This window comes from Amblyomma mixtum, chromosome 2 (genome assembly GCF_055824585.1).
Source record: "Amblyomma mixtum isolate Tamu chromosome 2, ASM5582458v1, whole genome shotgun sequence".
NCBI lineage: Eukaryota > Metazoa > Arthropoda > Arachnida > Ixodida > Ixodidae > Amblyomma > Amblyomma mixtum.
Genome location: NC_143013.1, coordinates 34863800 through 34889118, shown reverse-complemented (window position 1 = coordinate 34889118; position 25319 = coordinate 34863800). Strand labels below are relative to the sequence as shown.

General features: G+C 45.4%; 1 protein-coding gene across 5 annotated transcripts in view; it reads left to right on the top strand.

Annotated features, from left to right (window-relative positions):
* LOC149358957 (cubilin-like) overlaps window positions 1-25319 on the top strand; it is a 250411-nt gene that overhangs the window by 89376 nt on the left and 135716 nt on the right. For 4 of the 5 annotated variants that reach the window (XM_089571129.1, XM_089571126.1, XM_089571128.1 and 1 more), the window contains exon 1: window positions 17623-19221. The exons of the other annotated variant lie outside the window; for it this stretch is intronic. In XM_089571129.1, the coding sequence (XP_089427255.1) occupies window positions 19213-19221 (9 nt within the window). In that variant the 5' untranslated portion in view covers window positions 17623-19212. Of the gene's footprint in view, window positions 1-17622; window positions 19222-25319 lie in introns of those variants that run through there. 5 annotated transcript variants of the gene reach the window in all.

Genomic DNA, 25319 nt, shown 5'->3' with positions numbered 1-25319 from the left:
GGATGAGGAGCCCGGTGTGTGAGCGCTCGGGCGGCCGCATCAGCGGCCTCATTGCCTCGTAGACCCTGGTGGCCAGGAGCCCAGATCACTTTTGTGCGAGTTGGATCGATGAGAGCGCGTCTTAGAATTTCCGAGGCCAGAGGTGATATTTCGCCTGCAAGATAATGTTCACAGGCCCGGCGAGAGTCTGTGATAACCGTTTTCGATTTTGGATCGGCGGCAGCGAGAGCTATTGCGACTTCCTCCGCTCGTGTTGAATTTGGGGCCCGAAAAGATAGCCCATCGACATTCATTCCCCGGTGGACTACGGCAGCCGTGAAGAATCCCGCGGACGACGGCCCTGTGTTGTCCACGTAATAGACGCCCTCTTTATAGCCATATTCTTCTTGGTGGGCAGCGTGGGGCGAATGGTATTCCACAGGAACTCGCTGAGGCTTTCAGCTGTCTTGTGCCACTCATCCAAGACCTGGCGTTGACGTCGATTCTCACCCAAAAGGCCGCAGTTCGTGTTTTTTTTTTGCAAGTTAAAGTATGAATCCCCACCAACTCGCCCAGTTTTCCGTCCTTATTAACTACAAAACCCAGTCGCGGCAATATTTTTTTTTTTATCCTGGTTGGTCACCCTTATTCCAAGTCTCGTTCATTTTCCCGCCATTTCCCGCATCACGGGACTAATTTCAGTGGCTTCCAGGTTATGAGACCAATAGTAATTTCGCATTAAAAATAAAACCATAACAACTTACTCGGTCACTTCGGGGCGTCAGACGAGTGAGGGTTTGTTATTCTTCCTTACGCATGTACTATCAGCAAAAAATGAAACACGAACAGATTAGTGCCATGGTCTTAGCTGGGGGAAGCTCAAAACGTTAATTTTACTTGGAAAGCGCGAATACTGTCCTTTAAAAGTGTTAATCAACTTCGCTTGTATTTCCTCGCCAGGAGCTACTGTGTTCGTGTTTTTGTGTTTGAATAGCAGTTCTCTTGTCTTGATTCGTTCATTGTTGATAGCACATACCTACAGGAGTGGTGGTGGTGGAACTTTATTTCCAGCGGATATAGAGGAGCGACCTGAAGTCGCCCCCCGCTTAAACGGCGGCCGCTATCTCTTGGGCAGCGGCGGCGTCTTCAGCCAGCTGGAGGAGCTTGATCTGTGCACAAAGGTGAAGAGACCACGCAAACTGTGGTATAGGAATAACTGCATGCCAGCGCTATCTGACGGCGGGCCGCCGCAGTGGCTCAGTGGTTATGGTGCTCGCCAGCAGAACCGAAAAACGCGGGTTCGATCCCGGCCGCGGTGGTCGAATTTCGATGGAGGCGAAATTTTAGACGGCCGTGTACTGTGCGATGTCAGTGAACGTTAAAGAACCCCAGGTGGTCGAAATTTCCGGAGCTCTTCACTACGGCGTCCCTCGTAGCTTGAGTCGCTTTGGGACGTTGAACCCCATAAACCAAACCAAACTATATGACGGCGCGCACCTGCTGTCGAGTTTCACACCACCTGTGGGGTGAAACTTCAACTTGCATGCTCTCATGTGACGTAGTTAAATAAGGTGATCGTTCGCAGACGTGGCGCCTATGCTCTTCGACCGCTATAAGCGCATCCTGGAGAATTTTGCCTTTAATAGTTGGTTTGGTTTATTGGTTTATTGGGGTTTAACGTCCCAAAGCGACTAAGGCTATGAGAGACGCCGTAGTGAAGGGCTCCGGAAATTTCGACCACCTGGGGTTCTTTAACGTGCACCGACATCGCACAGTACACGGGCATCTAGAATTTCGCCTCCATCAAAATTCAGCCGCCGCAGCCGGGATCGAACCCGCGACTTTCGGGTCAGCAGCCGAGCGCCGTAACCACTGAGCCACCGCGGCGGGTTTTTACCTTTAATAGAGTGTATGCAAGTCCACAAGTACAAATTCATACGTGTCACTCGTAAAAGCAGGGGTGTGAGTGCAGTGCGAAAGTATACACCTTTCACTCTTTCTTCCCTTGGAAGCAGTCCCGAAACTCATCCGTACTGCTACGCAATACCCCGAGTGGCCTCTCGTTTCAATGCAGTCGCTGCAAAGCAGACTGCCCCTCGTTAGCGCGAGCCGGATGAGGTCTGTGGCAGCCTCTCTCTCCACGCATCTCCTACCTTCTTCTCCACAGTCGCGTACCGCGAGCTCTTTTAAAGCCCCCTCTCGCGGTGGGCGATGAAGCGCTCGTGGAAAAGGACAGCCGGCTGCCGCTGATGGCGGCGGGCTCATTACGAACGCGCCTGGCTATTTTTAAATGAACTGCGAGAACGGGAGTGGTGCACTGGACAGCCTCCAACGCGAAATCAATTCAGGCTTTTCAAGACTAGAAGAAAAAAGTGAAAGAGAAACGTGTATGAGGCGCCATGAACGTCACTGCTCAGCAGATGAGAACGAGGCGTAAAACTCTGCTCTCTGCAGATAAAATAGTGCAGTACGGGGGTAGCTAGAGCTCTGGCCGTCACCAATTGGCGTCTTAATTCTCAACGCTTTTTGCGGGTAGCAATGGTTTGGCTGGCTCGCTGGTGCCGCTTACCACTGTGTTACAGGTATGACAACCGGGATAACGAGGAAAATATGCATAGACTAAACACGCACAGTTTTAATTAGTAAACAGCTCCCGACATTCGCGGTCTGATTTGCTTACTCCGGCTGTAGCTTGCACATTGCTGTGCAGTTTCTGTGCGACAGTATACGTTAGCCATGCGTGAAAGCTGACACTCGAAGCATGCCTCCAGTAGAGGTTTTGGTGAAGAAAAAAGTTTTTTTTTTTAATATAGGTACAATTTTAATTAAGCGGCTGGTATGGGCAGGAGCGTGCATTACTTGCACAGCGTATCTGTGGCTTTCCTGTCACACATGCAGGATTTTTTTTTCTTTCTCTGGCCCGAAAACCCTAGCTGGAACCGGTGTCATGACCATACCTTGGATCGCGTTATCGCTGGGGAACCAATTACCTGCGGCCTCCAGTCCTGAAGATGAGTCTAATCATGCCTGGATACTTAGAGGCAGCTAAGAAGTAAAAAAAAAAAAAAAGGCTTTTGCTGCTCCGTGAAATGTGCATGGGGGCTAAGATTAATGGCTCTTCTAGAGAAACTTGTGGAATATGCAGCGTACGCTCAACGCTTGCTTCTTGCATATCACTATGAACTGGACTTTTCGTTTTTATTTTTGAATATTTCTTGCAAATTCTTCTTTGTTCACTTAGGAACGCAACTTTTTTTTTTCTGTGAATATTGATTTCACTTACGGATTACTGACTTTTTTCGGTCATTTATGCTGTAATCCTGCACAGTTCGAAAGTCACTTGCAGTCTATCTTGCCGTCTGTCTACATCGGAACGCCCAACTTCTGTATACAGAGACTTTCGTATTTTTCTGTCCGAAATTTAAAAATTGCTGTGCTCCAACTACTGGATGATCGAGAGCAAACATCGCGTACAAGGCATCGTGTTGTTGTGTGCGTTCTTTGAAATGTAATCAATCATCGCTACTTGCCAGTTTTTTTTTTTGTAATTGCTGAAATACTGGCGTCGTCCACGGCATGGTCCACGGGCACACTTTTCGGAATTGCTGGCTGAGCAGCCAAATCAAGGGTCTGCGCCCCCTGTCGGCTGGAGAAGCAACTGGCGACTTGTGGGCATCTGTGTGGTTCCTTGCAGACGCCGTATCGTCTGCAGGTCAAAACTGAAATGAAAAGGAAAAGTGACTGCTTTACTAACCAAAACACCTCAAAAATGGAACAATGAGTGTCAAAAGAGCAACTCAGCCGCCCACCGAGCCAGGCTTTCGGTTATTTCTTTTTATCCGTAAGGTGCAGCACCCTGTCGGATCAGCAGCTTGGCTGGCGTCTTACAAGACTTTCCTGTATATAACCCTTATTGTTTTCTGTGAAATTCCGATAAATTTCTCGTCTTCCTTTTACGGCCAAACTTTCTTTGAAGTCTAAACAGATCCACCAAGAAACCACGTTATACACGATGCCCTTGATAGCAGCCTGAGAAATTAATGCCTAGTTTTTTCACCACGCACCGGAGACACTCTGAAAAGTTAAACGTTTACAAAAAGTTTTCCGCCTTCCAGTCATTTAACCTACCAATTTGACTGTATTTTTATTTTTTTCCAAAGTTAGACGATGGTTTTGCATATATAGTGTTTTAAGGACAGCTGTAAGAGAAAAGTGTTGTGTGGGAATTGTTTTTTTTAAAATTTAGCAGCAATGTTCCACTAAGCTGCAGCGAGTATGGGCGCTTGTCAATATATATATATATATTAAAAATTGTACGCGTTCCTCTTTGCCAAATTTATTCATATTTTATGTTCTTCATTTATTTAACGCTTTTGAGTAATCGCTCTTCCGCACAGACACTTTATTTTATACAAATCATTCCTGAAATGTTGTTTCACTTTTTTTTACTTTCCATGATTGGCTATCAGGAAATGAAAGGCCACAATACCAATCACAGAAAGTAACAAAATATTGAAACATGAATTGAAGCGTGATTTGTATAATAAAAAGTGTCTGTGCAGAAGACCGATTACTCAAAAGGGTTAATAAATAAGTAGGATATCAATAAAAGAATAAAAAAGCTTGGCAGTTTCGAGCAGCATAATGCTGACCGAATGATTAATACCTGCTGTCACCGGCAGGAGGCTATACTTTTTTTCCACGTCTTTAAATACGAATTATTGTAAAAAAAAAACACGTAAAAAACTTAAAACGTTTCGGAGCAGTTTGTCGATGCAGCGCACGCAGAACGCTTCGGGCTGAAATGCGGTGCTGCCACCCTCCGGGAGTTTTGGGATGCGCACAGGCGCAAGGATTCCATTTGCAGCACCAGGCGGCGCCACCAACAAAGAATACCGTGAAACTGCGGGAGTTCGCATTTCGGCAAACTCTTGGTGCGCGACGCTAAGCACTCTTGCCAAATTAACTTGCTTAAACAGAGCCTCTATATTTTTTGCATTGTTTCTCACCTTTGTGAACGGACTTCTTGACGTAATAAAAAGAAAACATCTGATAGCTCCTTTAATCATTTATTCAAATAACTTGCCTGAAGCACGATTGAATATGATCGAAGCTCTCACTTTAATGCATTTAAAATCATTCTCAATAAAATACTGAATGCGTCGTTATTGGTTTCTTCTGCGCGGCACGTTGGTGATGCTGTCTCAAATTCGGGCTGTATTCTCAGTGCCAATGAGTTTTAGTGGCACTGCCTCAACTTGTCATTTTTTTTTTTTTGACAAGGGAAATTCTTTACGTCATAAAAAGAAAGCAGGTTCTGACTCTTTATGCAGTTAAATTAGAGTAACGTGAATGCAGTGCACTACCCTGTAAAGCCTATCTCAGGAACAGCGGGCTCGGGCTCACGAGGCTTCATAGGATTCGGGCTTACGACGTCAAGTAATGATATTTAATCATTGCAAACGCGAATTCACTCAAGGAAACGATCAAAAATAAATATTTTTAGTGTTAATCCTATAGCCATGCACTGTGACAATTTCATCCAAGCTGCTCAGCACGATAATTCTGTAGGTACGCAGCTCGGGACTGGGGCCACCAGTTCTGAGTTCCCCTGAAAAAAATTGGTGTGACTTTTTTGCAATATTATTGTGCTAAGGGCAAAGCACGCTTGCAAGGGCGAGAAGGGTTGTCTCGAAATCTGGCGGCGTTCTGGAATTCACGGTCGGCCTCAGAAAATATGCGGATGCGTTGGGAAAACATTTCGTCTTTTAGAGCACGTTGTGTCAGGTCGGCGCATTGGGTGCCGTACGTTAATTGGTCTGTAAAATGAGCACTCAGGTCACTGGCGTAAGTTATGAGGCGTCCTTACTTGGGAGAAGCTTTCCGAATTGAGATCAAGATTCGCCGACGACTTCTAGATATCTGCTCAATTTCAATTTCAGCCTCACAATTCATCTGGCTTCCATTACTTTCATATGTCCGGAAGCCATTTTACAGTAGCGTGAGGCTCGCGCTTATCACTAGCTGTGACTGGCTGTAAAGGCAAGTATAAGCCGATTAAGAAGAATCAATACTGAGCGTGTTGCGCCGATGTCACCTGCGCACAACCAAAACACGGACACTGTTAAACGTGCAGGCAACAACAACAAAAAAAAATATATATTTTTTTTCTTTTGAGGACTAATTTCGCGTTGGACGCCATGTATCGCTGGCGTTCCATCTTAATTTTTGAAAAAGCACATGTTAAAACCCAACCGCTCACAGACTACTTCTATCAGTTCAAAAGGGCGCTAAGACGGCTACGCATAAAATACGAAACGCTGGTATTTTTCAGGCGCTGTCACCCTAGCGCCCTTTCAGCCAAGAACATGAATGAACAAGTAAGCTAAACTGGGCTAGTCGGAGCAATTACGCGCTCGTGTCCTGTCTACACCTTACCTGTGTCTTGTTTTTCGCGCTACGTTTTTCGAAGATGCAACATGAATGAAATTGCTCAGCAGCCTTCCAGAGCAGTCCCCTTGCTATGATTCGTAAGTTGATGCAAAGTGGTGCTACTGAAGCCCTCTCGCTTTGTCCATCGTTTAACTGCTGTCACGGACAAGCGGTTTTGTGTTCGCTGTGTAAAGGTTGTCGCGTAGTCGATTAGGTTTCTTGGCACAATGAGCCTTCGTGACCTAATTTTTTTCGTTAAACATGCTCTAGGAAGTCACAGTAATGCAAAAAAAAAGACCAAAAAACCAACGCTGTGTATTCCACTATTTCGTATACCTCCGCCAATTTAGCAAAAACACTCAGTATTGTATGAATTCATGAAACTTGGCACCGACTCACCCTGTGTTGTGTGCCTTAAGTCTGTAGGAAAACGTGCAGCAGTAGTTTGGTTAACTTTTAATCAGTTGGATATATTCTCCTCTAACACTGCTTCCAAGATGGACAGCAAGACAAGAGGGGATGTTCCTCATGAATGTAACATATGCGCTCCGTAGAGCTCTCTGTACCAGTGTACCGTATTCATGGCATCGTAACTAGGGTTTCGCCTATTAATGTGGATTTGGGCTTTGTTTTCAGAGGCGAGACAACAAATCCTCGCATCAGGTGAGGACTAGCTCTGTAGCATTTGTTTTTTTTTGTGTGTTTTTTTTTTTGCAGTGGAGAAGTTATCCAGATCATATTGATGTCTTTTTCCATACACCAAGCGTGTTAATATCTTGGCGAGTTCACCGTGGACAACTGCGTAGCGGGAGAGACAAATGCGCTCTTCAAAATTCTGTCTTCCGGGAAGTAATTATGCGTTGGGAGTTCTTGAGTTCCCTTCGTGAATTTTGATTGATAGTATGAGCATCAAAGCCTTGTTAATCATGTCTTTCGCCCTGAAATATTAATTCGCTCTTTCATGCCGTCTTTGGGCAGAGATTACGAGCACGAGCAAGTTTCATGCTTGTAAAAGAGTCATGCTAGAGTCTTGCCTTTATGTTTTTAAGCTGCTCAACATGCATTCTGTATGCGTGTATGCGTAAAGTGCGTCTCCAGTGTTTCCTGTTACGTTTATGCAAGTTTTGCTAATTTGTTATTCGTCATGCTACAACGATTGCTTAAAGCACTTTTTTTTTCGCTGTTCTCCTGTATCCCTATTACGATGCGCATTTGTATGAGGCACGCATGATGGAATAGCTCAGGCAAGCTCAATAAAGCGGAAAATGATTTCCGAGATCCTGAAGGACGGGGTTTCAAGAAATTAAGAAAAAGTAGCTTTCATGAAGGACATACTTGTAAAAAAGATTGCGCTTCTGCCCTACACTTCTCATTTATTTCCATGCACTTAATTTTTCAAGAATAAATATTTAAAACATGAACATTGATTTTAATTGTGCGCTTAAGTTCAGGTGATTTTTCTTTCTTTCGGGTCGCATAAATTGATGCTGAAGGTTCGTCTCATTTGGAGTTCAAAACTACGAATGAAATGCAACAAATTGATGAATCTGTACATTTTTACAAGGGTAAAACTACGTCTTTTAGTATCATTATTTTTTCGCTGTGCATATTATGTATTGACCTACGAGCACTGTATTTCAGCGTGGACATTTCTTCGCGCATAAAAAAATATATCTTTGTCGTTATATTTCATTACTAAAGCTTATTCTCATTTTTTGAGTAGCCTTTAAAACTGTGTCTCGGGTGGAAATTTTAATACGATACCGCTGGAAATTTTAATACGATCATGCTCCTTGGTTTTATTTAGATACCACTTCTATTCAAAATTATCCATAAAAACTGTAGCTTCTTGACTGAGAGTATCTATTTATAAGCTAAGCCAAGTACTTGCAGCTTGCAGCGCCTAAAAAGAAAGTCACATGTAAACTTTCATATATTAGACGCCCTCCTTGACTACTGGTTTTAACAAGACAGCGTTAGTGCTGTCGTTCGGAGGAAAAGCCGCGCGCGTTTTCACACTAATTCATGATTGCTCGGCAAAGGTAGTGACGTCATACCACACTTAACCAATCAGAGCGAGGCATGACGTCAGACAGGGGGATTCGATGGCTTGGCGGGGTGCCAGCGGCGCAGCAGTCAGAGCGTGTGGGTACATCACTGCTCTGTGGTTGGCACGCCGAATCACGTGACAGGGTGCATGACGTGGCTGGGGGGGGGGGGGGGGGTAGAGGAGCGTCGAAGGAACGCTGCTCAAAAAAAAAAAAAATGAGGCTCCGAAATGGATGCGTGCGTACTGTAATAGTGCTTGTGGAGTTTCAAAAGAGGGCTAACTTCTAACGCTGACAGATTCAACTTCTTAAGGGTTGGTTTGGAGTTTTTATTATTTATTTATTGTTTATTTAAACATACTGCAGGCCCATGCAGGAGTGTTTACTATGCATCACTGTGATCAAACAGAGTAAAAACAAAAATTCAAAAATACAGAGATGTTCTCTGATCCGAACACAAAAAGAGAAGGAGAGAAACAGAAAAGTCAATTTTTTCTATATAATTAAGAAATAGCTCCACGGACGTACACTTCACCGCATCTTCAGGCAATTTATTCCAATATGATATAGCATCTGGAAACAGGAAGTACTTGTGGATATTTACACGGCTGACTGGTTGACGCAGTACGTATTTTACTATGGCTAGTTTTAGACGAGTATTTGAAACGCGGGTGTAAGTATTGCGAATTGATTATTTTGGAGTGGCCGTGAAGAAGTTGGAACAAAAACTTTAATCTTGAAATGATTCTTCGCTGTGACAGGCTTTGTAAGTTTAATTGAATTACTAGACTGGTAGCGCTAGTTTGACCTGTACCATGATGTTAAACGCGTTCGAAGAGGGTGTTGCAAAAACAGGAGTGCGAAAATGAGTGAGTGCACTTGGCACTACGGCTCATGGTGGTGACGCCTTTTGGCAAAATTCTACTGGCCCATTCCAAGCAGTTCCTTTTTAATTTAGCCGGGACGCCATATAAGGCACATATATCGATGCTTAGTTCCATCGAGTCCGAAGTTTCAGATATAGAGCCTGTTGTGTTCTCGTATTTTTTTACTTTCCGCTCACCCTTTAATGTAATGACTCGCATATCCTTTCTCGCGACAGAGTCGCCAGAGTGCAACATCAAAAGAGAAGCACGTTTTTTTACCCTTAACAAGGACTATGGATTTCTCTCTGTTAAAGCAAACGAAAGAGGGTAGGGGCTGAGAAAGGAAAAGCGAATGAAGACCTCGCATTGTAAGTGAAACTGAAGAAAAGTCTTTGTACCGCATAGAGCTTTTCCCGGCCGCCCAATGGTTTCCGCGAGCTATAAGAGTCGAGCTATAAGAGTATAAGAGATAGAAGAGCCTTCTCTGTCGTGGGTATCGAATAAATTTGACGCTGCCTCCTATGTGTACCATTTTTGTTTTTCAGCTCAGCGCTGCCGAAGCAAGACTCTTGCTTTGGAACAGCTGTGCGAACCAATATTCTGCTACGTATTAGGAAGGACTGCTGTTCTCTTGAAGTATCAAATTACCTAAAGCAAACTGCTTTTTCTTGCGAAAGAGGGTCGTTGCTTCACTACGAATTGCAATAGGTGTTCTTAGAGGGCTTTTTTTTGTGTGTGTGTGCAAACATGAACCTTTTTTTGCTTTGCTTTACCTAACAAGATTTCAACGAAGCTGTCATCCTTTTTTAGCCTTCATTGTAGCCAGAGTGTGTTAATGAATCGGAATCTGAAACCGAAAGAATACTAGTCCAAATGCAGTAATGCGGTTCGAAATAAGCTGCTGAAATTTTGATTGGCGTCCAATACGCTGTCGTGAGCTTTTGTAATGACCATCATTAGAACAGATCCAGTGCCTAAAAAATTAATAAAATGAAAACTATGAACAAATCACATTCGGGTTCAGAACAACCTATTTTTGAGCCAATAGGAAGTTGCACTTATACATTAATATTATTGGTTTATTGGGGTTTGAAGTCCCAAAGCAACTCAGGCTATGAGGTACGCCGTAGTGAAGGGCTCCGGAAATTTCGACCATCTGGGGTTCTTTAACGTGCACTGACATCGCACAGTACACGGGCCTCTAGAATTTTGCCTTCATCAAAATTCAGCCGCCGCGGCCGGGATCGAACCCGCGTCTTTCGGGTCAGCAGCCGAGCACCGTAACCACTGAGCCACCGTGGCGGTGCCATTAATATTATGATGATCCCAATACCAGAAGGCGTAACAAACTGCAAGACATAAAGGTATTGCCGTGGAGCGTTTATGATTAATGGTAGGCGGCCTGCCGCCGGTCTGCCGCTGGGAATGTCAACAGCGTCGCGCATGTGTTATCAACGCACTCAGGCAGCTGTTTCCGACACTTTTGCGACGTAAGTGAGGAGTTTGTTGAATTATCGCTGCGTTATCGCTGCGTTACTAGCTTGTTCCCATGCACTAGACCGATAATGCCATTTTTTTTGCTCAAAACGCGTTTTGCGAACACGACAAAAATATTTTGAGCGAAATGTGACGAGTCTGATGTGTCCCACATAAAGCATAAAACAAGTGGTGCAGTCGTAGAAAAAATTTGGGGGATATGGATACGCGGAACAAAGTGTCGGGCGACTTAGCGTAGTTAGGCTAAAAGTGAATTTGGTCACTAACATTTTGGTTTTCACTTCAGCTTTGGTCAGAGGATTGGTTTGCAAGGCCACGAAGGCTTCAGACAAAGGTCGGCGATATCAGACTTAGGCTCCACCTGAAGGGTATGATGCGACATATATATATATATATATATATATATATATATATATATATATATATATATATATATATATATATATATATATATATATATATATACGTATTATACCTAGCAATTCTAATACAGCAAATATGGAAGCTGTTTGTCTATTTTATGCCGCAGAAGCAGTTAATTGGATTTCCGCGACAATACTACGTCCAGCGATGCCATTTTAAAAATGTGCATTGCGGGAAGACAACCTTACTAGCTAAAAGAAAGTGTATTTCTGACGTTAAATATTTCGAAATGCATTGCGATAAAGAAAATTTCAAAACTGGACTCAGCTTCTATGTTGACAGCCTTCAATTTGTTAATGTAATGTTGGCCCTTGAAATCAAAAGCTAATACCTTGATTAGTTAATTTTATGTTAATTAATCGTTTATTCTCTGCGCTCTATCACCTACATAATGCCCGCCTTGCTGTGCAATCCACCCCACTAGCCGCATCGACATATCTCTCGCAGGGTTTATAAAATCTATTGGTAAATAATTAAAAAAAACTCCCGATATATAGGCAACATGTTTACGTACTACCTTATTAACTCTAGCTACCCTCCGCGGCGGCTTAATGGATTGGGAGTTAGGGGGCTGAGCTCATTTGAAGGTGACGGGAGAGAATCGCGGCCGCGGCCACCGACCGCATTTCGATAGGGTAAATGGAAAAGCGCCCTTGTGCTGCGCGATGTCAGGGAACGTTAAAGAACTCCAGGTGGTCAAAATGAATCCGGAGCCTTCAGCTGCGGCACTTCGAATAGTCTAGGTGCCGATTAATCACACCTAGCCACTGCTTCTACTTCTGGTTTTCTGTCTTGTTTAGACGACGGCGACGCCAAAAGTAGACTGACACACATAACATAACAGCATATGAAATGACATAATCTAACCTAACATAACGTAACGTAACACAACACAACATAACATAACAAAATCTAACCTAACCTAACCTATCCTAACATAACATAACATAACGTAACGTAACATAACGTAACATAACGTAACATAACGTTACCTGTAAGACTCAGATAAGAGGATTAGTCAGCGTGGTATCTGAGTCTTACAGGTCCACCCAGCGCCTCACCCCCCCCCCCCCCCCCCCCCCCGTCGCAGCCCCTTCAAAGCCTTTGTTCATTACACACCCCCCGGATATAAGTTTTTCCACTATTGCAGCTTAACGAATCAAGATTCACCTCCCTCCCCTTCCTGACACGCATCCCTTCTCACACCTCATTCCTTCCGCACCCCCGGGGCCTTCCTCCTCGGAGCGAAGGCCCTATTTAATCCCTGCCAATGATGAACGCTTTGCCCAGACGAAGACAAGTCCCCTTGTCGAAACGTTGGCTCAAGCAACCTGAGGTTTTCCCCTCCCTTGTTCATTCTGTGATCGCCAAGGACCATCTACCACACATAACATAACATAACATAACATAACATAACATAACATAACATAACATAACATAACATAACCTAACCTAACCTAACCTAACCTAACCTAACCTAACCTAACCTAACCTAACCTAACCTAACCTAACCTAACCTAACCTAACCTAACATAACATAACATAACATAACATAACATAACATAACATAACATAACATAACATAACATAACATAACCAAACATAGACTTGTGTTTATTGACATTTCGGCGCGAGCCAGTCTCCGTCAAAGTATGTAAATATTGCAGTCCGGCCTTTCTCAGGACATGGGTCTTGAGCAGTCTTGAGAAAGGTCGAGCTCCGGCCCATATGCCGACTGTAATGAATTGTTTCCTTGAAAAAAAAAAGTTTTAACCTTTGCTACGTACTTTTTCAACAGCCCAGTGCGTCAATTTTCCCAAGTATCTCGTGTTTCAATCACAAAAAGTCCAGACATACAGTTTCGTGAAGCTATATACAGGTTTGCACCAAGACCATGTAAAGAACGCGCACTCTTTCCAAAATTAACAACAGAACATAAGCATCAACACTGAGAGCGTCGCGCTCATACCATTCGTTTCGTACAGCGTAAGCAAGCCATATACGATACATAGCGGCTCTCAAAAACGTCGGCTGGCGATATCGACGTCAAGGAGGCCGGCCGCATCGCAACAGAGCCTCAAGTCCCCTCCAAGCGAAGATAAATAAGAAGAAGCGTCGACGTGGGCGGGAAACGGGCACACGACGAGACGTGAAACCAGCTCACTTGTAGGCTTGCTTTATGCCTATTTTTCTCGGGGGAAAAAATGAAAAGCAAGCCACCACCTTTGAACCACCGGCGGCAAATATTGTTGCGTTAACCGGTTCACATCCGCGCCGTTGCCGGCTCGCTAAAAGAAGCGTACATATTTCTTGCAGCCTTCGGGGCAGAGAAATGCAGGAAGAGGGAGGAGGTTGAGAACACGGTGCTTCAACGTCTTTCGCTGTTTTGACAGATGCCGGGCAAGAGTGTTTACGTCTGCGCCTCGTTTCGCGTCCTTTCCCCTCCGGCTGCGAGATTGGTTGTGCCTTGTTCCTTTGAGGCGAGCGCACCGCACGAGGCAAGAGCCGGGAGGCGCCCCGCGGCCAGCGAGAAAATACGCCTCGTGCAAAGAACTGGCTTCCCTGTCGTGTTTCTTCTTTCTGATTCTTTTTTGTGCGTGTGGGCCGTCTTCGTTCGCCTACTCCTTTGCCGACTGCATCGTTGCCGACGCGCGCGTGGTCGGCAGCAATGCTATAGACAGGGGAGAACGGAAGGTTGCGAAAGCTCCGAATCTTTCGCTGCTGCAGCAGCCACGTATGTGAAGCGCTTTTCGTTGGTGGAGCGTTGGTCATTCGGAGCGGGCCTCTTCCGAGAACGCGATCCGGTGCTCTAAATTTCTGGAGCGCTTTTCTTATGTTTTCCTTAGTGGATAGGCCTAGTTTTTAAGAATTTCATGGCAGATTCCTGTGCCAACAAGTTCGCGTCCACACCGAAGCTACGCTAAATAAAAAGCCGCGTCCAAGCTCGCCTGAACAAGAAAATTTGCAAGGACACGCAATTATATTATGTGTTGGCAATGCGATAGCAGTAGAAGCTGTTAATGCCTTGCCCGGAAGTGACATACATTCCCCTCTGGTGACGTAACGTTTCTTCAGCCAATGGGAATGCTCCATTCTGGTGACGTCACTTCCATCCAGCCAGTCAGTGAATTTAACTTGTGACGACACATTTTTTTTTTCCTGAAGACGCCATTAATAAGCGTCACTAAGGTTCTCATAGCGTACGCCGCACACATAACCAAATGTAGAGGGCACCGCGCGCCTAATCACGCAGGTAAGGGCGTGAGATAGATTATTCATACTATCCAGGTGTGATTTGCATAAGAATACCTAAGCCTCCGACGAAATACGTGAACCACTATGACAGATCCTGAAACCAGACGATCAGAATAAATGCGCTGTAATCCCTTGCCAATCGCAAGCAAATTCAGTGGGAATATACGCTTACTTCAGTAGCAGTAGCGCCCAGTGTGTCGTGGGTACATCTTCAATTTTGCAGCGAAAGTTGTTATAGCTTTGATTTAGCTATATAGCCTTGGAAGCTACCGTAAAATCTTCAGCGTCGGCCGTAAGATCTTAATTAAGTAACTGGACATTCCCGGTGCTCGATGTGCTCGCTCATCATTAGCCGATGTCATAAGCGAAGCCTCACTGAAACTGTCAACGCTTAGGCTTAACGAATCTTATTGCGAGCGTTAGAGCTATCAGGTTAAGCAAGAGAAAGTTATTATACTAAATGACCTGCATTTAAACGTTCCGTGTGCATCATTTATTCTCTTTATTATTCCTTAAAATTCCGAAACATTCTCGCTGCAACTGCGAGCGGTGTTCAAGAGCGGAAAGAGACAAGGCAAGGGCTTGTTAATGACAGCGTTAAAAAATCTATCTTACTTGCGGCCTCCTGCTGTGACTGGTGCCTGGAATGCAAACTGTTTCTCATTCGGATCATTAGGGCCGCATTTTTTTTTTTGTTCTGTTATGTAGCTCTTGTAAAACTGGGCATTAGCGGTGCCGGAATAACTTCGCTCCACGAGAGGTACTGCGCGGGGGGGCCCTCTGTTCTAATTTTAGGCAACAGGAATGGTTTTTACGTGCTTAGAAATTTTTAGCGGGCTCATTTTTCCGGGATTTGGTGCCGGTTGTTACAGGTCTCGATGGCGTTGAAAGCCCTACGACTTTCTGTGCTGGAAGCACTAGGTTTGAACCCGGGTGTCGTTCCAAGCATCCGCCATTAGAAAAAATAAATAAAGATAGGAAACAAGCGTTAAAGGAGCTAGAACAACGCGTGAGGTACTGCCTGATTCTGGTGGACAACTTCCATGACTCACTGAGACTGTGCCATTCATGATGCGACCAGCATGCAAACACTATAAATTGATAGTGTGGTTGTAGGGGCCAGAACACGGCAATAAATCGCACCACTTGAACAGAGTAGGAGTTGGACAACCTGGTGCAGTATTTTGTCACGACTTCTTGCATGGGTCTCTGTCTGCAAACGGAAATATGGACTTGGACTGTGTGTGACACCGCTGCCTGACGCTGATTTCCACCACATGCTCACCGCCACCATATAAAGTTATGCCAATGCCAGACCTCTTCCTTCACTGCTTGAGTGTTTAACAACAATAGGAAGCAAGAGTGCGTTTTTTTTTCGTTTACCTCCACCACCACTGATAGACGCAGCTTAGCAAAAAATCACAGTGACGCCAGATATAGCACTGGTTTATCTTTGCGGTGAGTTCCATGCACAGGTCTTTTTTGCTTCGATGCAGCACCAGTGGCACTTTTGGAAAGTGTCGGCGTTGTGTACGTGAAGCCTCTGTGAGCGAAGCCTCCATCCTCCAAAAGCACCAAACACCAGCTGCCACCCATATCTGAGGGGCTGCCCACCCAGCCATTGCCAATTCTCAATCCAAGGTCCACCACACCTGCTCACTCCGTACTTCTGCACCCCACAAAGCGCCATCCACAACGCACTCGCCTACCACCCACGAGAAGCCCATGTACAAGCGGAACTAAAAGTCACGGCGAAATCGATGCAGAGAGCAGTGGGAAAGCCAGTTCATTCCAGAATAACCACCCAATTCCCCATCAATCCACATAAATAGGGCGCTGCCCGCCCGCCCTCTACCCACCCCACATCCCACCTTTAGAAATACTTTGGTTTGGGCTAGCTCGTTCGTAGCCATGTTTGAAACAGAAAGGCGCATATGGGACGAAGACAATAAATGAATGTGATGCAACAATACAGGCGCCTTTGCGCCTTTGTTTCAAACATCCCACCTTCACCATCCAGAAAAATCATGTCGCGTATGTGAATACTCGGCTTAGAGTAAGAGAATCAAAGTAATCGTCAAGGGTAGACACAACTGGTATCGCAGCTTTCTAGCAACAGGTTGAATTATCATCCTGCCAGTTTTTTCCTGCACCATTTCCCAACTTCAGTGCCAGCCCGTCCCCCAACATACCTGACCTGTCCCCAGTTCCGCCAAGGAGCCCCAGGCGAAAGTTCAAAGAAGATCAAGTGCTGTAGTGCGTCAATCAGCTGGCAATGTTTTTCAGAAACAGGAGTTTTCTTTGTCACCAGAGGCATTTTGTCTGTTCGTTGCAAGAGCAAACTGAACTTTCCCTCTGCGCTTCTTTGTCCGGTTTTGTTTGTCCCAGAAGATTTGAACATCAAAATGTAATTTAAAGCAAACCACTGTGGAAGTGTGCGGCATTTCGCCGCCAGCATCCTTCTCAAAACGTTTCAAACACTTTCAGTACATCAGTGCAGCACATGAAGCTTTAAACATGAATTCAACCACTACAACTTTAACCATGTTTTAGTTAGTTAGTTATATTGATTTTAATGGCGCAAAAGCAACTGAGGCTATGATGCGCCAAACACAAGGTTGGATAACCATGTTTTAATATATTATTAAGTAGTTATGCACATTTTAGCCTCCATAGAAATATAGCCATAATTAATTATGTGTTTCGCGCAAGATTTCATTTACTTTTATGCACCATTCATCGTCAACATAATCGGATCATCCGGTGAGTTGAGTCCTCTGCAGAACAAGTGCTGTGGAACCCAACATAACTAGCACCCTTCCTCACTCCTCCCCTGCCTCTCAACGCATAATGGGAGGCGGTCGCGCTTCTCACTCGTTTTGTTGGCCCCAGTTGCTATTCGTGAAATGTTCAAATGCAAGCACTGCTGTTCCATTCGCTTCGCACCTCCATACTACACTCGCATAGCGCCCTCCGGCCGCGCCGGCATTCCTGCCGAGCTCGGGTGCGCGCGCGCGGCGTGCTTGCGCGTGCGCGCCGACAGGGAGCGCCACCTGCACGCAGCTCTCTCATTCCCTCTCATCCTCCTCCGGCCGGCGGCAGAGACTCCAGCACCTTGGAGGCCGACCCGGGTCTCGTTCACTCCGACGGCGCTAGCGCAACCAGTTGCCCCACCGCACGGCGCCGAGCGCCACCCCGGACTCTGCTGCTTTTCCTCGAAGATACATCTGGACGTTTCACTTTCGCTCTTCTCTTCGTTCGCTCCTGTTTCTCTCTCTCTCTCACTCCACTCCCTGCGCGAAACGTCGTCAGCAGCACCGAAGCCAGATAACAATCACTCTTGCTACAGTGCAACGAGTCGGACTTTGGAAAAGTGCGAAGAAACTTTTGACTCGCCTTATTGAGGTATCTGATTCCTTTTCATCGGCGGCACTTCTTGAACGCGTCTAATCGCACCATTTTACTGTCGTCAAGGCCTGGAAGTCGCAACGTGAACCGGACTATCTTACGCAACGAAGTTACGGAGTGTGCCTTCTTTTTTCCCTCTCTTGGAAAGTGGGAAAGCGTGTGCGGAAATATCTTCTCGGTAGAAAAGGCTTTGGAACAACATCGACTTTTGAGCGCCTCTCGATCAACCAACCTCCAGTAAGCAGTTCGCAGAACGACTCCGCTTTGCTTCGAGGCTGACGTCAGCGGAGGCTGTCCAGCGTTTTCAAGACTGACTCATCGAACTTTCCTTTTCCCCGCTGTGACAGCGCACTGTTCACGCAAGCCGCCATATCACAAAGGAAAAGCTATCTGTTCAGTTGAAGGCTGTCACTTTGTAGCCGCTTGGAATCTTGCTTGAAAGCATAAACAACGCAGACAGTAGGTCTGTTGCGAGCAGACGGAAATCCTTATCACCGATGTTGAGGTGTAACCGCTGATCGCTTCACACTCTGTTTCCCTTTATTCCAATTCGTGACTTCACAGGTCGCTTTTCCCGTTTCGGGCAAAGCGCCAAACAGCTTCGATGATGCTTCTTGTCGCCGTGGGGTTCGTGCTCATCCTGCTCGTCGTGTTCCTGATCGTCATCATCGCCTACACGCAGAGCTCAGTGCTGATGGTAGTCTGAGTCGAGAGATCCTCTCTCGAGCGGAACACGGGAGTCGATATGACGGACAGCGCTCGCCGGTGCAAAAGGAGGCGACGGCCCACCGGATCTTCCTGCTGCGTAGTCGGCTCCTGTGATTCGACAGCTCGTCGACAGCCTCAGCTTATGCGACGAATCAGCCGCGACCCAGTGAGCAAGGATGCCGGGTCGACAAGCGGCCGCAAGATCTCGGCGGTGGTGTCGACCGCACTTCGCTGCGTAAGGACGTGAGAGATAAGGCGCGAATGGGGAAAAAGCAAAAAGAAGCAGAAAAGGGTGGGGGAGTGGGGAGGGTGACGTGGATGGGATGCTCGTCTCGGAGGAAAGAGAGCGGAATGTCGCCGAAGGCGTGAGCGCGCGCGCGCGCAGCTAGTCGTTAATTTGTTGATTATATTTGATGTGCGCGGTTCTAGAGTCGTAGACAAAGTGTGTAGGCGTATATTCATCACCGGTAGGCAAAGCAGCTCTGTGTGGCGTTGTGTGTTTCGCCGTTGTTCTTCTTTTGTTACGTGTGTGTGCGAGTGTTTATACGAGTGACAAGCAGCACGTACCACGTCGTCTTCGTCGTCACTGGCAAGGCATGAATCAGGTACGTACGACGCCATTCCGACGTTTGTTTTCAAGTGCACTAGAGTATGATGTCTCCTATGTGCGTGTGTATTTTCGCGACCAATTTTTCTTTGTGTCCTGGTTGGGAGCGAAGTGCCGATGAAAGTTGGGAGGTCACTGCCAGATGTCTTTTTTCTTTTCAAAAGCTAGCGAAACTGTCATTTTTAAGTCTCTGGTTAAGGAATTAACGCGAAGGCACAGACAAAAAATTTAGTTATTGGAGATGAGATACAGGCGGGGCTGGTTAAAACTTTTACATAGCGGTGTTCGAACCATCGACGTAAAAATTAAACGCGCTAAATATTCAGTCTCCTTCAACGAGAATCTTCTCGTTTTGCTGGTCCCGTTGCAATTATCTTGCTCGCTTTTCATTGGACAGCGACAGTATATTTTTGTACACTAATGCCCGAAGAATATAAAACAGCATATAAATGCTTGAAAGGGGCCACTTTGTTCGGAATGTTGTTTTGGAAGAGTGCGAAAACTTCAAAACTCGGGACAGGACACGAGGAACATAAAAACACGGTACAACGAAGCGCAAATTTTCAACTAGAGGATCTTTTTCTCGATGAAGTACACTTATGCGTCTCAGTTCGACGAACGCGAAGAGAAAGGAGGCAAGAAAACAAACAAGGCTTCAGACAAGATCATTTTACGCATTCACAGCCACACATTCGCTTATCTGAGCAGGTATCTCTGGAAAGGAAAATTCACGCTCACTTGTTACGTGTCATGTTCATCATGTCCCGTCCATCGCTCTGGAGTTAGCGCACTTCTGCAGATAAAAAGAGTAACGATAAATAGTGATAAATCCGCAACAATACCTACGTCTGTAGCGTTCTGCCGTCGTGCTCGAGCTAGCGGGTCCGGCCCCCGCTCGTGGTAGCCGGAATTTCAATGAGCACAAAATTTCATTACCTCATGTTTTGTTGCCCTGGTGCACATTGAAAGGCCTAAGGTGGTCTTTATTCCAGAGTCCTCCGCTACGGCACGTATTACAGACCAGAGTGCTGCTTTGGGGACTAATTTGTTAATTTCGGGCGCAGTATAGCGAGCGATTGCTCATCCCTGCTTGCTGCAGTTATTAATGCGCGAGCAATAATTAGTATCTGGTTTAGCAGTCAATTAGCGCGGGGGTACTTATGACTTATCATATATAGGCGCAAGAAGGACCTAATTTTCGTACAATATTTAGGGCCCTTAGTTTCCCGCTGAAACCCTGTTTTACCTGTTTTTTTTTTTTGCACCCCGAACAAATTTATTCCCAAAAAGATGCCTTCTATATGTAAGGAACTCAGTTTTCCTAAAAAAAAAAAAAAGCACTGCGTGCGAAAAAATCTAGTATCTTGCTCTTATTCCAGAGGAATATTTCCAGTTCAGTGGTGAAATTAGACCTCTTTTAACGCTTGTTATTCATGACGCGACCTAATTTGAAGACCTGAATTTCAAAAGTGAGAGGCCCAGAACATGGGTATACTGACGACTTACTGGCGACATCGTACCAAGTGCCAAACCAACGTGAACCACGTCCTGCTCTAAGACTCATGCCTGTTTAAAATGGTTGCTGTGATATTGAAAGAAAGTTTTCACAATGTGCAAACAAGGACTGGCAGGTCTTGCACGGAAGCGGAAGTGCTAGCAGGGGATGGATTGGAGACGACGAAATATCTCTAATGAATGAGATACAAAAGTATCTGGTTTGGCGAAAACCAGAAGTTTCTCCGAACCAAATATTTATGAAGTTTTATGGTGAAACCTATCCTTTCCTTAATGTTTATGCAACAGTGACCATAAAAATATAGCATTTTATGTCACGAGCATAAACGAGTGCTGGCATAGTAAATTGTCTTTTGCTTCTACAATGAGCCCAAAGAACCAGAATTCAGGAATATTTCACTGAATAGCCAGATTTGTACCAGAATATGAGCGCGATAAATGTCGTTTAATTTTTGGGCCCGAATTCCGGAAAGAAATCAAACTGGAATACGAAGAGCACTATACGTATTCGGTAATGCGCACTGACTGTCTTCTGTTCAATAGAGTAAATTGCTGGTCTGGTTGGTTCGTAATGCACAGATGTTCGAACCGGCGAAACTGACGTAGGACAAGACAAAGTGGCTTTGTGTGTGTGTGCGCCTGCCTCTTTGTCTTGTCCTACGTCAGTTTAGCCGGTTCCACCATCTGTGCACTATTTTCTGGCATCTTTCGCGTAAGATGCGCCGCGGGAGTCTCTGTTTCATGCCAAGAAGTGATTGATGACGAATCTGGCATGGATGCCTGAGAAGGCGAAAACCGGTAAAGCATGCTTAGGGCTTATTTGGCACTGTCAGTGTGAGGTTATAAGCTGTGCGCCGCGAGATTTTTTCGCGGCGGAGCTCTGCTCAGAACTGCACAGAAAAAAAAAAAAAATGTAAACAGGTATAGTGTGTTTGCCCACATGTCTTCGAAAGAAGAAACTTAAACTTTAGTCGTCGCCTGAATATTCCTTGCAGAAGAATGAAATGTGTATCCCGAAGTTATAGCTTTGTGTGCTGCTCACTTCAGTCTATTATGAGCCGGTTCCCGCGTATATCGCTATTGCTGGTGCGTCCGCTGCTGCAGCGACTGTCCCCGGAACAAAGAGAAAAGTTACGAAATGAGCACTTAAGTTGATTTCACTAAAACTGCTTTCATTGGATTTTTCTTAAGCCACAATGAACACTTCACTGCCCAGCAACAAATTTCGTGCTTCTTAACGCGAGAAAATCGCTGCTGATTTCTTACACGCAGCTGCGGATCTTTTCATTAACGAGGAATGCGAGTTCATAAAGATATCGTTCCTGCGATTACACGGAATCTGTAATGCGTAGTTCCCGAGAAGTGCGACGAGGTGATTTCGCAACGCCGCTCATCGACCCGTACTCTTTTTTTTCTTCTTTCATTGATTGCGCGCTCTTCTTGGTAATTGAACAGGTCACGTTCACACTCCCGTTCACATTCCCGCCATAATGTTGAAATACCGAGAAATTTTTTGCATTATTTGCTCTGAGAGAAAGGAATTTTAATGAGGGAAAGGTGGAGAGGTCGGCCGGTGGTAACCTGCATTTGAATCGTGGTGAATTGTGAACAAAAATTAGCTACTCTTGATGTTCACTTTATCCTCTATGTGTACCACAGCGTAACGCCAATACAGTGCCTTTGCGCGGAATGTTTTTATTCTAAAATATTTAGGCGAGTAGGTTTCACTCAGGGAAATAATTCAATCTTAGAAGGTTGTGCCAGTTCCCAGCCATGGAGGAGGACGAATTTTTCTTAATCTGCGCAAAGCGCGAGAGAGCAGGAGAAAATATCAGGCAGGTTGGATTCTGAGAAAGTCGAGCTGTTTTCCAGCGTAGCTGTATGAGTACACACGGATTTATGCTAATGAGTTACTCCTGGTTTCACCGGAATCGCGTTGTACTACGAGAAGGACTCGAACGTTTCTCAGATCTCACCAGGGCACTGTCAGAAAAAAAAAAAGAAAAAGAAATTCATGATGTCGCCATGCATTTCCAGCTTAAATGTTGTCGAGATAGCGAGACTCTAGCTACTTAAATTTGGTTTTGTGGTAGTTTTCTCCCATTTTCAAGCAAATATAGGCTCGTGCTTAAAACGTTCCAGTCTTTTTTTGTGTGTGTGTGCCTTCGTTCAGCTTTCCTTGGCAATCGTGGCAGCATATAATATCGATGGTACAATACGAAAGAACAGTTTACGGGATGGTCGTAAGGATTGAAAGGAAGAAAAGCTGGAGGTTTCAGCCTTGTATATCGCGTGGTGGAAAGAAGGCGTGAGACAGCGGAGTAGATCGACCAATCCGACCGTACACTTTTTCAGCCGGCGATTGTTCTGGGATGCATTCTGCTTTCTTTCCTCCTGAGCCAAAGTCACGCGTCGTTTATTTCAATTGAACCGCTGAACAGACTGTGTGCTGCCAAGAATAGAAAGAAAGCGGCAAGAAAAATCAACCGCCGTGCCCTCTGAATTTGTTGTGACCATTTGGTATGGCGTAGCTATTCAGAGGCTATGCGATAGAAGTGATATATCTGCCGTGAAGTGCTATGCACACAAACAGTATGGAGCCCAGAATGACGAAGGCCCTCCTCTGTCTAGTCTGCTCCTGGTTGGCTGGTCACTAGGCCATCATCTCGCGGGCTATTCTGACTTCCGAATTTGTCGGTCAATATCTGAATCTGGCGTGACAGTCGGTAGGGTAAATATTAGAGCCACTGGCTTGCGCAAAATGAATTGTACGTGCGAAGACTTGCGAACAACGTAAGAACAGGGTACAAAAAACAAACAAAATAAGCTAAAACAATTAAAAGGGCACAGTAGAAAAGGAACTGCAAGCACTTTTTTTACTCTGTGCGGTGGCTGTGACAGCGTGCATCTTAGAGAAGCCAACTTGGTATGCGCTAAAGAAAACCGCTACGATGCTATGTTTGAGGCTTGGGATGCATTACTGGAAGCGTACCAGCAAAGCCAGCTAGTCACCTGTATTTGCTTCTATGAGTTATTGTAGGGGTGCGCTAATATTCGAATTTTTTGAATACTAAACAAATATCCTTCTATTCGATTCACTGAACGAATGAAATAGTGTATGTTTAAAGTTTCTGGAAACGAATGGAATATGGTCTAAAATTTTTGAACAGTTTTCGAATAATTGGCATCAATTTGAAATAAGGCAAGCCGTGGATTTTAGTACCCACTCCGACACCAAAGACTATGCTGCCGCGATTGGTTTGCGCGGGATGGAGGTTTCAGGTCCCGATCAGTCCTTTCATACGGCAGCGTTCGTAATGTTCACACATGGCCTTCAAGAATGGGCGGTGTGGCAGGCTTCAGGCAGGTGTAGCAGACCCTGCCTTGATGCCTGGACTCGGAGGCTATTGCTCATGCATAGCTCTCGCCCCTCTCATCTAGTGATATCTGGCGCTAGTTAATTTTCTTGCGCATACGACATGACGATCATAGACTTGAAATACTGGCGGTGTCGCGCACCCTCAAGCGAGATGGGTGTTGCGTATTTTTACAGCTCTAGCTACAACTCGATAAGATACAAAGCCGCACCACAGGGTACCTTCCAGCGCTTAGTTGTTTCGTAGGAGTAAATGTTGTGTAGGAATATTTGCAGAAGTATAGCGAATAATCGTAAAAATATTCGATTCGTATCTGATTCGATGTTTAGCTGCACTATTCGCATTCGGTTCCATAGCAAGCCTGCGCTATTCGCATTCGATTAGGTTTTAAAAAAAGTACTATTCGCACACCCCTTGTTTATTGCTTTCAACTGTTTATTTCATCGCAGTCCGTCCTATTCTTAGCCGCAGGAAGGGCAAGAGTTAAGCGGAAACCAGCGTGCCCGTTTAAAAAAGGGGAGCTTTACTAAAATAGGGATCTATACATATGCAGGTTATATTATTTTCTTAAGCCTCGTTAGCTTTCTTATAAAGGAGCAGTTTCATTTTGAAACCGCGAAGACGGAATACTGACAAGAAAACTGCCTGAACGCCATACGCCTGCGTGACGAAATATTCTTGCTTAAGACAGTATCAGTGTGTCCTCTGATACTGAGAGGGAAATGGCACGCAAGGGTGGGGAGGCAGTATAATACGGAACATTAAGCTCTAGTCAATTGAACGACCCAATTATCGTTAAGTCAAAAACACCCGTCGCTATAAAGTCCTCCTGTGGTGACTAGACCATTTGCTCTCCGCGTGGATTTTTTCATTGTTTTCCTTGCACAGCCTCCGCATGTAGTCAGCGTTAACGCGACGTCTGCCTGTTTAACGTAAATCGTTGCTGATGGTACATTTCCCGCAAACGTAACGTCTTGGTGATACAAACCATGAGACGCTAACGGCCGGCGATCACCAACACCTGCTCGATTCCCTGCCTTTCTTCCGTTGTGAAACCTCTTGGGCGTCTTGTCGACCCTTGCTCAGCGATTTCTGTCGGCGCCTAGTCTGCATCTTCCGCGCAACGGCGTCAGCCCGCTACTGCGCGCACCGGCGTGTTATAACCGGCTTCTGGGTGCGCTTGGCGCCGCTTTTTGTGAAAGCT